The sequence below is a fragment of the Protomyctophum bolini genome (genome assembly GCF_963924005.1).
Source record: "Protomyctophum bolini genome assembly, chromosome: 3".
NCBI classification, from domain to species: domain Eukaryota; kingdom Metazoa; phylum Chordata; class Actinopteri; order Myctophiformes; family Myctophidae; genus Protomyctophum; species Protomyctophum bolini.
The window spans coordinates 10,685,910-10,698,409 of record NC_137864.1 but is presented as its reverse complement, the minus strand read 5'-3'; the positions used below and the strand labels follow the sequence as shown (position 1 = coordinate 10,698,409).

The 12,500-nt window shown below is 45.0% G+C and overlaps 1 protein-coding gene across 1 annotated transcript in view; it reads right to left on the bottom strand.

Moving 5' to 3' along the window:
• Positions 1 to 12,500, bottom strand: part of vegfc (vascular endothelial growth factor c) — a 73,363-nt gene that overhangs the window by 22,039 nt on the left and 38,824 nt on the right. Inside the window, exons 2-3 of the mRNA XM_080759847.1 lie at positions 8,882 to 9,164; positions 8,502 to 8,692 (exon numbers count right to left, since the gene is read on the bottom strand). Of these exons, the coding sequence (XP_080615973.1) occupies positions 8,502 to 8,692; positions 8,882 to 9,164 (474 nt within the window). The remainder of the gene's footprint in view (positions 1 to 8,501; positions 8,693 to 8,881; positions 9,165 to 12,500) is intronic.

Sequence of the window (12,500 nt, the reverse complement as noted above, 5' to 3'; positions counted from 1 at the left end):
ACAGTCATTCGTCAAAGGACCTCTGACCTTTAGATCTCCCAATGAATTAATTATATGATCTGCTCTATCCACTCTGCTCTATCCACTCATGATCTGCTCTATCCACTCTCAGGCTACGAAAAACGATTTTCGTAGCCTGGTTAACCACTCCCTCTTGAAATTGCATTTCCATTCATCTGTGTGGAGTCTGGACCCTGCTAATGCATGGTTGGTTGCAGGAGTACAGCGTTGACAGACAACCACTTCAGCCAGGCAGCGTAACAAAATAACTGACGTCATCTCCAGTCACGGAACACAGAACTTGATTGGGTCCAAGATCCAGACCCTGCTAATGCATAGTTGATTCGTGGGGGTAACAAAAAAAGTGACATCATCGCCAGTCTCCAACCTAATCACCCCTCTCTATATAACATTATAATTGTTAGTCCTAATGGAGTCATTGTAGTTATCATTGTATCGAGTATCAAGTAGTATTTTGCTACTAATTAGAAGACAGGCATTGCATAATAATCTTTATTGCTGTTATGGCTTGACCCCGTCTTATCGTTGCTTGCAGCTATATTTTGTCTTGCATGAGTCTTGCATGGCTACATGAGTTCTCTCTCCTGATTGGATACATCATGTGATATTATGTGAAACCGTGACCCCCCTCCCCCAACCACAAGTCACCAGAGTCAATTACCCTGAAATTGAAGGATTTATTATAACAGCACCGCCCCCCCCCCCTCCTCTAGCTAGTTGACCAAATGTCATCGTTAAACCCACATCAAAGACTTATGGAAGTGCTACCCTGTCTGTGTGTGTGTGTGTGTGTGTGTGTGTGTGTGTGTGTGTGTGTGTGTGTGTGTGTGTGTGTGTGTGTGTTTGTGTGTGTGTGTGTGTGTGTGTGTGTGTGTGTGTGTGTGTGTGTGTGTGTGTGTGTGTGTGTGCGTGTGCGTGTGCGCGCGTGTTTCAGGGTTTTTTTGTGGGTGGGCTCCTTGAAGGGACCATTACCATGGCGACCACTCAGCCAGGTCAAAGGCACTCAAATGCACCGGGTCAGTTTTAATGATCCCGATTAGAGAGAGAGAGAGAGAGAGAGAGAGAGAGAGAGAGAGAGAGAGAGAGAGAGAGAGAGAGAGAGAGAGAGATGCAGTAGCAGTGTTGAATGGAGGTCAGGGACTCTAATTGGTTTGAATTCAGGCTCCTCAATGCTGAGTCAATGAAGAGGCTTTCACTCTATTGTGTCCTTCTCGTGACATGTGACCACTGTCCTGACTGGGAAAACACTGCAAACAACAACGTTAAAGAGCCATCATTCCACACCAAGAACAACTATCACTATACTGTAACTGTACATCATTCACACATGCCGAAAGGATCTATGAACTTCATGAAAAGGTCTGCAACATCCAATAAGTCCCTGCTTTATTTAATTCTCAGCTAGGTGGGTTCCTTGGCCTGAAACACATTGAAGACCTCTGACCCATAGGACAGGTGTGGAGAACAAACAGCCTGCCAATCAACTCTCTATCTCTCTCTCTCTCTCTCTATCACACACACACACACACACACACACACACACACACACACACACACACACACACACACACACACACACATTCAGACAGACAGAAATGCTGATTGAAAGACGCTTAAAATCTGTTCAACGCCAGGAACCAAAACCGTTTACCGCAATTTGCATCGTCTGCTAAGTGTTGAGACCTGTCAACGTCTGCCAGCGCTTTGCCTTCGACGTCCTGCCAAACACAGCAGATAGGAACAAAGTTAAACACCGAAAACTTGAGCAATGATAACCTGACCTTCATTTGGTTCGAAAAAAGTGAAATAATAAGAAAGTTTCTAACACCAAGCTTTCCATGGAAACTGGACAACAAAATACGTGACTCAGACAAGAGTCACTTCAGTTCAGATAAACAGTAAATTATCTAGTCTACCACGACGTGAATTAGCTCCTAAGTATTTAAATCCCTTCGGTGGCTTGCCAGGCCTTTCAGCCCACTGCCAAAAACAGCATTTAGCAAAAGCTAGCAGAGGAGAAGAATGTGTTGTGAAACCTCAGCGAAACCCACAGCTTTATTGCGGTGCTGCCAGACGCATAGCTTGTAACACATTTATTTTGGGGGGTGGGGGGGCTTTTTGTATCTTTATTTTAGCTGTATTGTTATTGTGAGAGGTGACAGTGACATTGTCCTTGAAGTATTGAGTACATTTAATGAGGCCTAACCGTTCAATTCCCTCCCATCTAATCCAGACGTGCAGGCTTTGACAAACACGATCGGTTCTGAAAACGAAGCCGGGGCACGAGCCCCTCCTATGCCCAGGTTTGTGCGTCTGTGTGTACCAAATTGATTTGATTGGCGGAGCATGCAGGGCTTGACATTAAGGCTTGTACTGTTGACCGGGACAAGTAATACATCTTTCCGGACATGTGCATTAAAATTGTACTTGTCCGTCGGACAAGTGACTCTTGGTTTGTGTGACACTCCATAGCAGCCAACAATATTGTCTGGCACTAAACGACCTTCATCAGGTATATGAAGGTCGTTCATCCTAATGGGACTGATCGAGGGTAGCTACTGGGACGTAAGTCGGGACTTGATCACCCCGGCTGGGTCACCTGAGTGAGGGGTATGATGTTGGGAGACACAAAACCCTGATGACCTTGGGATACATCACTGAGGATTCGTCCCAGGTGCATCCATGCGATGTATTTTTGTTTTGAGAACCCTGTTGAGAACTCTAGTTTTCAAATCAGATGTCATATAGTGACCTCACGAGACCTGGGCACCATACGAATTATGGGGGCTTTCTTATGTATGAGGATTTTGAGTGATACACTGACTGACTGACGTGAATTGCACGTTTTCATAGTAAATGAGACCTGGGGTCGCAAGAATATTTTAGGCCAATAAAAAAAACATATATATTTCCCACACAATATATATTTCCCTTGGCTGCTGGACTACATTGTGTTTTCAGTGGTTTACGATAGAGGGCGCTCTACCGCAACCGCAGCCTGTGGATGATCCCAGGATCAACAAAAGGAGTACACGCCAAAATCACGTGATCACACTATTTTTCAGATGCTTTAGGATAATGCTAAAAGGTTTATAAAAACTATAAAAAACACTTTTTTGATTTCTGGTGTTCAAAAAAGAAAAACAAGCCTCACTCACCTGCCCAGTACTATGGAACAGTTTGTCCCTCGACTCTAGACTGTGTCTGTCAAAAGGATCATTGTATAGAATAATATTCTAATATAGAATAATATTCTATGATGATTAGAAAGGAAAGGGCAGTTATAGACAATGTTTTAACTCAGTCAATGAGTTAATGAGGCCTAACCGTTCAAAATCCCTTGTAGTCCAGACGGCTTTGACAAAAACGAGGGAGTTGGTTCTGAAAAACGAACCTGCTTTTTATTAATTCTGAAAGAAAATGACTGCGCGAGTTTGCGGAGATATGGATTGGGTTTTGCATGCAAACACAGCAATGCTCCAAGTTTCCATGCAACCAAACTAAGGCAGTCATGCAACAAAAATAAAACAAAAATAAAAGCCCTCTTATAAGTTCAGTCACCAGCGACCACAAATACTAAATGTGGTCCCATTTAGACCTCAGGGCCCGATTCTACAAATCTAAATCCTAACCGTTTTAGGGGATAAGTGTCTTCCCCAAGGGCACACAAAGGAGTCGGGTTTGAACCTTCTTGACGACCACAAAGGTGATTAATGTCAAACTGAACCTGATATTACAGTAGCACGCAAATTGTACATAGTCAGACATGAAAGATGTTAAAGGAGCTACAGTAACAAGGCATCGTTGCCAACAGTTTGCGTATACATCTCAACAACGCTCCCATGGTGTTCCATTAAGCAATAATCGTGTGAGGGAAGTAAATGATGCTACGTCATATTTGGTGTACAACTGTCTGTTGAAATGATTTATGCTCAAAACGTCTTCCGTAGCATGCCTTAAACAACATATCGTCTCTGTCGGGTGGAAACCTCATATGTCGAAAAGTGTTACTTTTCAGGAATCAAATGCCAAAGTAGCAGATATACAAGCTCACAACGTGTCGTTGTGCACCGCGTTTCAATCTTGTAGATCTGCTGCTTTTGATGCTTTTGTGTGACACTGTAGTATATGATCAAGTAGGGCGTTAATTTATGAAAAACACAAAAATGTTAGATAGGAGGTTTCTGCCCGACTGCAATCATTATGTTATATCAAAACATTGTGTACTTAGCCCATTTTTAGTTTTTTATGTAGGCTATATGTGTTTTTGATTGACTTTGTGTAGGAAGTAGTTGTTCCTACAAAAAATGCAAAACGTGTCTTTGCGTGTGTGTGTGTGCGTGTGTGTGTGTGTGTGTGTGTGTGTGTGTGTGTGTGTGTGTGTGCGTGCGTGCGTGTGTGTGTGTGTGTGTGTGTGTGTGTGTGTGTGTGTGTGTGCGTGTGTGTGCGTGCGTGTGTGTGTGTGTGTGTGTGTGTGTGTGTGTACAGTACATCCACTAATTGACCCTCTTCTTATAATCTGCCCTGTACATCTACTGCATGGACACACGCACGCACGCGCACACACGCATGCACACATTGCACACACACGCATGCACACATTGCACACACACACGCATGCACACACACATGCTCACATGCGGCCGCACGCACAGCAAGAGGCGTCTTGATGAACTGTGTCCACATCCACAGGAAGTATAAGCAGCTATAAACAATGAGCCATCAGCTCTCAGCTTCCAGCTCATCAAGGCAGCAGTGATTGGAGGAGATGCAGTGAAACAATGGAAGCCATCACAGGCACATCACAGACTGCAGGCCAGCTCATTAATGCAGGTAGAGGAAATTAATGACGCACAAGCACACAATGAACCCCATGCCACCGAGTGCATCATCATTCATCAATGTCCAAACTGAAGGAAAAGCCATCAGCTCCACAGTAGGAACAGTGATTGTGTGTTCTTTGTGACCTGGGAGTTGTGGAGGATGAGTATAATTTCGTTTTTCATTGTTCACAGCACAACGGTGTCAGAAATGCTTTATTTGAGGGAAAAAAACAGCACCCCAGTTTGATAACATTTTTGTCTCTGGGACCACACAATTCACACTGTATCCTCCTGTTAATTTAACTCAGAGAGTGTACAGATGGAACACTTTCTGAGTTTGAGACATGCAAGGGTCCGTTTTGCTAGAGTGCTATGGACAGGGTCATACAGTAATGAAAAAATAAAAACCACGCAAGAAAAATAAAATCCCTTTCCATGTCCTGGAGTCTAGAGCTAAACGTCGTATGCTGTTTTATCAGTATACAGTGAAACGAGTTACCTCCAACAACAATAATTATATTTCCTGTAATTATTTCAAAATATTATTTTAGGTATTTCCGTTGAGTATGCAATGCATTCCTGCATCATTAGACAGTGAAAACGTTCCAAACAGAGCCACACATTGTGCTACGAGCAAATGATGCTAATGTATACATCCTTTACGTTCCATAACGTTAGATCAGAAAGCATATTTGTGGGTAATTCCTCATATGATGAAGAGACAAAACAAATTAAAAAGCATCAAAAGTAGCAGATCAACAATCTCAAAATGCGTCCCTTTGTGCCATGTTTAGAGTTTGTAGATCTACTATTTTCTTTGCTTTTGTGTGACACTGTATGATCAAGGATTATCTCTAGGATTATCTCTAATTTAGCTGAACGGGATCGGCTCTTACCACCCCCCACCCCCACCACCTCTAAAGGAAATGTCTTTGCCAAAAATAGCCACAAGAATTGTTGCTTGTAGATCGACTATTGTTTGTCTATATATGTTCCCCCTAGAATAGAGATGATAGGGGTCAAGTGGCTTTGTGGCCTACATTACAATTTGTTGGATTGTGACAATATCCGTCTATTTTTGAAAACATTTTTGACTACAGTTGACATATAGTGGCTTCACGGATACCAATTCAAGCAATTATAATTACAATTTAGGCATTTAGTCCCATCATACTTCAAAACAGCAATCATCATGCTTTAACACAAAGAATAAAGCAAAGTAAAGCGACTGGAGGCCTGTAGCACTCTCACACCCATGGTGAGCAAGTAGCCGAAGGAAGCCAAGCAATAATATGTTTTACTCTTATGTACCTGTACACAAGATGTACCTATATACAGTACGACCTTGAACCTTGATATGTGTGAATTGCTGCCTTGCAGCTGTAATAAAAGTCCAGTGGAAACAACTCCCATTATATGCAACCCTGAACATGAACATACTGTCAACACAGTCAGCAGGACAAAAAACATGATGACATCAATCATTCAGACCACACACACACACACACACACACACACACACACACACACACACACACACACACACACACACACACACACACACACACACACACACACACACACACACACACACACACACACACAGATTAACGGACCAATTAACATGCTAGTAACTCTCTTCTTCTCCCTTTCACCGCAGTTTGACCCTGGAACACACACACACACGCACGCACACGCACATGCACGCACGCACACGCACACACACACACACACACACACACACACACACACACACCACACACACACACACGAATAGCTCTACCTTCCTACCAGTTTAAAGGTCAAGGTGAAACACACGCACACAAACATACAAAAGCAAGAGCACACCACTCAAAGTGTGAGTGTGCGACCGTGCATGTGTGTGAAAACACACTACACACACAGACATACCGGTATACATACTTGTGAGGACACTCTATTGACTTTGGGTTGATTGCCTCCCTTAGTTCCGCAGTCCGCAACCCTGACCTTAACCCTTAAACATGCCATAATCTAAATGTGTGTGTGCCTTCAGTTAACCCAACCTAACACTAAACCCACCGGAACACACCCCACGTGTACAAATGAAGACCCCCACAACCTCCACCCCAATTCTTTGTTGTTGCGAGGACGTCACAGGCTGTTCTCAAAGCAAAGTCTGAGGACCACCAAATGTTCTTGGCCAAATTCCGAGGGGTCCCGACTAGCAATTAGTTTACGTTCACCGTCACCGCCAATTACTAGAAATAACCCAAAATGATCCTAGGGAATGTACAAGATTAACAGTTAAACGAAGGCTGAGTATCGTCAGCCCTCATCTTGTGCAGGACATTTTATTTTACTACAGAAAAATCCCATTTGTTAATTTCGTTTGAAAGCGTTAAATGAACCTGTAAACCAATGGTTCTCAAAGTGGCGTCCCAAGCAAAGTTATGTTAATATAGCATCACAATTGTTTTAAGCACTATACTTTACACATATTTTATACTTTGGCTATTATACTGTAGACCTATATAAAAAAGCATATGTACTGTACAAGCTCACAGCAGGGTTTTCTTTTTTTTTTTAACACAAATCTTCTCTTCTGGGGGTCCCTGGCACAGATGGGGTGTCCGTGGCCAAATCAATGTAGGGGCCCTTAACATGAAAAAAGTTTGAGAACCATGCACTGCTGTAAACCTTGAGAAGGTTTTAATTCCAGCGCCGTAGAACAGTGGCTGTCAAACATTTTCATGTCAAGATACAAAATTGATATGCATTTAGCTGCCGAATGTGCCAATACAATTAGAATGAGATGTGTGTGTGTGTGTGTGTGTGTGTGTGTGTGTGTGTGTGTGTGTGTGTGTGTGTGTGTGTGTGTGTGTGTGTGTGTGTGTGTGTGTGTGTGTGTGTGTGTGTGTGTGTGTGTGTGTGTGTAGAGAGAGAGACTGTGTGCACTCCCGTGCTTGTGTTTTTATAAGCAGGGCTGCTCAAACATGACATTCCGTGTCAAGGTCTCCAGATAAATGCATAAAAGGCCGCAGGCCCCCATGTTGACACCCCCTCCTGCCCCATGTCGACCCTGCTGGTCGCAGTGCAAGCGAATGGGTTCATGTGTGGTGTGAGTCGACCCACACATTTTCCTGTCAATTGCATTTTAGAAAAAAACTAAATACAAGTGACATGCGAATGCACCGGTCACATTACAGGAGAAGGGTTAGGAGAAATCATATTGATTTGGAAAGATAATTGTAGAATATTGTTTTAGAATATGGTTTGGCAGCAATGCTGGTATACTCGATCATGTCAAATTCCATCTCACATTGAACAAGCAGAGACCGTTGCCAGGGTGCTGACAGAGGCTGCGTCCAGTATTGTGCAACTGGAAGTGTATTTATAATATAGCACATTTAAAACGACAGAAGCCCACCAAAGTTTCACCCACTTCTTTACTTTAGTTTTTATAGCCTATTGAACGTGTGAATCGGGGCATTCTGCAAAATGTGTGCTTTTACTTTGGGTATACTTTAAAGTACATTTTGATGACTTGACAATACTTTTGTACTTTTCCTGAATACGGGCCGTCTGCTTGTAACATGCTAACATGCAGTATTGACCATTTTACCTAAGTAAAACACATATATTTCTAAAATCCACCATCTTTGTTTGCATACTCACGGTCTTGCTGAGGTAGCCGGTGGAGATGTTCCGGCACTGCTTGTCCTCGGAGTGGCAGCAGCCGCCACACCTGAACACAGACACACAGGGGGGCTTGTAGAAGACGTTGGTGGGAGCGCCGTACTCTCTGCCCACGTCCACACACACCTCCCTGGGCATGCACTGAGTCCTCCTCCACTCTGACTCTATAGCTACACAGACAGAGAGAAAGGTGTGTGTGTGGGGGGGGGGGAATATAAGGATTATATGGGGGATACATATGAGGTTTCCACCCGACAGAGAGAATATACATGTAGGAAAGCTAGCTTGGTGCAGAGCTTTTGAAGCAAATAGCTTTCTCTCTATGAATGAAATAAAACACGCAGGAGTTGAACGCTCACCTTTCAGCACTTCCAGGTTGAGGTAGGCGGCGGCGAAGGTAGGCTCCTCCTCCTCCCGCCGCCCCTGCGGAGGAGGAGGAGGAGGAGGGTTCAGCGGCGCCGACCGGGCCGCGAAAGTGGCGGCCCCGCCCCCTACGCCTCCGCTGGCGCCGGCGGCCGCCGCAGAGAGCTTGGAGCGGCACTTGAGGACGCTCCAGTAGGACGGGTACATCAGGCTCATCAGCTCATCCACGCTGGACGCACCGCGCAACCGCTGCTCCACGTCGGGCTGGGGGGGAGAGTCCTGGAGAGGGAGAGAGAGAGAGAGAGAGAGAGCAATTGGCAATTTAGTTGCCAATATTGATTCCTCCCCACACACACACCTCTGTGTGTTGTCACTGCTGTTGCATCTTATACTGCCTCACCTGCCCGGCAAGGAGACCCCACTGGGAGGACGTAGTATAGACTATAAGCATTATTTTGTCCTTCTCCTCCCGCCCAACACTCCCCACTGACAGGTCAATCCCGTGGGATTACGTGCCGTGACAATTAAATAACACAGGCCAATTGTGTTTGTAGATAGACGTCCGACAAAGCCGCATTGCACCACAGTGGAATTGGAACCCACAACCTCTGTGGCGGTGGGTATAGGAACTTTGCCACTGCGTCACCCCATGGCATCACATTCCGTGCTCAAACAATCAGCTGAGCACATTCCGTGCCCATACATACACACACACACACAGAGCTGTGCTGTGCTGGGACTATAGCGCCCCTCAAAAAACATAAAACAACTCCAAGTGGTTGTATGTGTGATGAGTGGTGCTGAGCTGAGGTGAACCCAGTAACATGCAGGACATCTCTAACTCTGGACCATGATATACAGCACACCACCAACTCATCCTATTCCTGTCGGACCTCTTGTCTCTTTATTTTAACTGTGTGTGTCACACAAAAGCATCGAATGTAGTAGATCCATGAGCTCGAAACGCGGTGCGAAGCGATGCATTTTGAGGTTAGGCTAGGGCCTAGGCTACTTTTGAATCGGAAACCTGGAAAGTAACAGTTTTTTGGACATATGAGGTTATTCCCGCCCAACGACGACAATGTACATGTAGGCAAGCTATAAGTACAGAGCTTTTGAAGCAATAATCTTCTCTCTTTCCCTCTCTCTCTCTCTCTCCCTCTCGCTCTCGCTCTCGCTCTCTCTTTCTCAGAGAGCTCTGTTTGGTAAACAGAGCTTCTCTTAAGGTCTTACTATGAGGTTCAGGTTAAAAAGGGAAGAGTGGCTGGGATTTAGGAGTTGCCAGAGAGTCCCTCAACAGGAAGGGATTACAAAACTAATACTCTATTACAATGACTAATACTCATTTCAATAAAGGACAACTTTTATTAATTATTTCTGTGCTGCTAGCAGTTTTCGGTTCCCATCTGCCACCATCCACTTCCACTTTTAGAGAAGGCGTTTTCCCACCACAACCCACACACTCACACATTTACAATTTACAATTTACAATTTAGGCATTTAGCAGACGCTCTTAATCCAGAGCGACTTACATTAAGCAAGAACAAAAAGCATGGGAATACATCACATAAAGACATTTATCATGAAACATGCGTAGCTAAGAAAGTAACAGTGGAATATCTATAATGAAACTATACATATAAGCTATACATCTATACTACTATGCTACACATATGTACTATGACGTGCTATGACTACATACAATGCACTTATGCTGTCTACATAACATGCTATAAGTCTGTATCAAATGCTATCTAAGTCTACAGAATTGCTATCTAAGGGGGTGGGGGAAGTGCTATGGGCCATGATGGAGTCTGAAAAGGTGGGTTTTCAGACTACGGCGGAAGATTGGGAGTGATGCTGCAGTTCTGACTGCAATGGGAAGTGCATTCCACAGTTTTGGAGCCAGAAGGGAGAAGAGTTTGGGACGTGTGGAGCGTTGTCCCGGCGTTTTTAGTGAGGGTACTTCCAGCTTCCCTGCGTTGGCTGATCTGAGTGAGCGGGAGGGTTTGTAGGGTTCGATCATACTTGCAAGATATGGGGGAGCCATACCTTTGGTTGCTTTGAATGCCAGCATCAGAGTTTTGTATTCTGTGCGGGCAGCGACCGGGAGCCAGTGGAGGGAGCGGAGCAGGGGGGAGACATGTGAGAATTTTGGCTGGTTGAAGACCAAGCGAGCTGCAGCATTTTGGATCAGCTGGAGAGGCTTAAGTGCACATGCTGGTAGGCCAGTAAGGAGGGAGTTACAATAGTCAAGTTTTGACAAGACTGTTGTCTGGATTAGGAGCTGGGCTGATTCCTGGGTGAGGAACGGTCTAATTCGTCGTATGTTATAGAGTGTGAACCTACAGGATACATGACACAACCTCCCGTATTTTAACTGTTGTGGTTTTCGGACAATTAACACCATACTTCCTTAAACGCGTTCCCAAAATAAGTGATGCAACTAATTCTGGGTATGTCCCTGAGTTTCATTTTATTTTATTGTACTGCATTGTCATGAAAGAGTTGAGTGAGATTGTGCCCACAATTACCCTATTAATCGCCTATTATGGCTCTATGACAAACGCCTGGCTGTCTATGAATGTTATCTCTCATGCCACTCCCGTCCTGTTGTATAGCCTCTACAGAACAATCATCTAGGTACCATTGTGCCCGCTGTCACACCATCCATCTGCCTGCTCCAACAGCCGCACTATTAACCCTGGAAGGAACAATACAGCCGATCGCAGGAAACAAGCCCTTGTTCCACTCCTCTCTGGCCCTCGGAACTCACACGCACACACACGCACGCTCGCGCGCACGTACGCACTCACACTGTCCATGTCTATATGGACAGTGTATGGACAGGCAGACCATTGACTTGTGGAATGCCTCCACAACTCTGTTTACAATCACTCTACAGATAACTCACACATAAACACAAAGCTCCATTTCCTACCAGAGACTGTGTTTGTGGGTGTACGCCACTACGCCTGTGTGCGTGCGTGCGTGCGTAAGAGCGTGTGACAGACAGACAGATTATTAATATACCGGTATGACAATATCCAATTTACAAGGTACACACCAGGTTTCCTGTTCCGGTTCATTTTCTCACAGCTGTGTGTGATTGGCTCCGCCTCCGATTTGAACAAATGACACCTTCATATGTACACCCCCCACACGCATGCACGCGCACACACACACACACACACACACACACACACACACACACACACACACACACACACACCTCATCTCCTTGGCATGGGAAAACAGCCTGCATGGGTTTCGGCCCGTGAAACAGCAGCGGACTCAAAGGAGGCCGAAAGACAAACAATTGACAAAGGGGGGGGGGGGGGGGGTCCCCCTAACAGCCCTGTCAGCTGAAATAGAAACTATTGTTTCCTGCTTCCAACATTACAAGGTTGAGTGAAGTTTACAGGAAGTCAACGACTCAATGGGCCGTGAGGTTCACAGAGACCTCCCCCTCGGAGGAGACCAAAGGGGGGGGAGTGGCATGAGTCGCATGACCGACATCACCTCCTATTTCTGGTCCAACAACCACTACTACTATTATGGTGCGAAAGACACGTTTCCCAGTTCCGAGATCTTAAATCCCTCGAGACGTTTGTG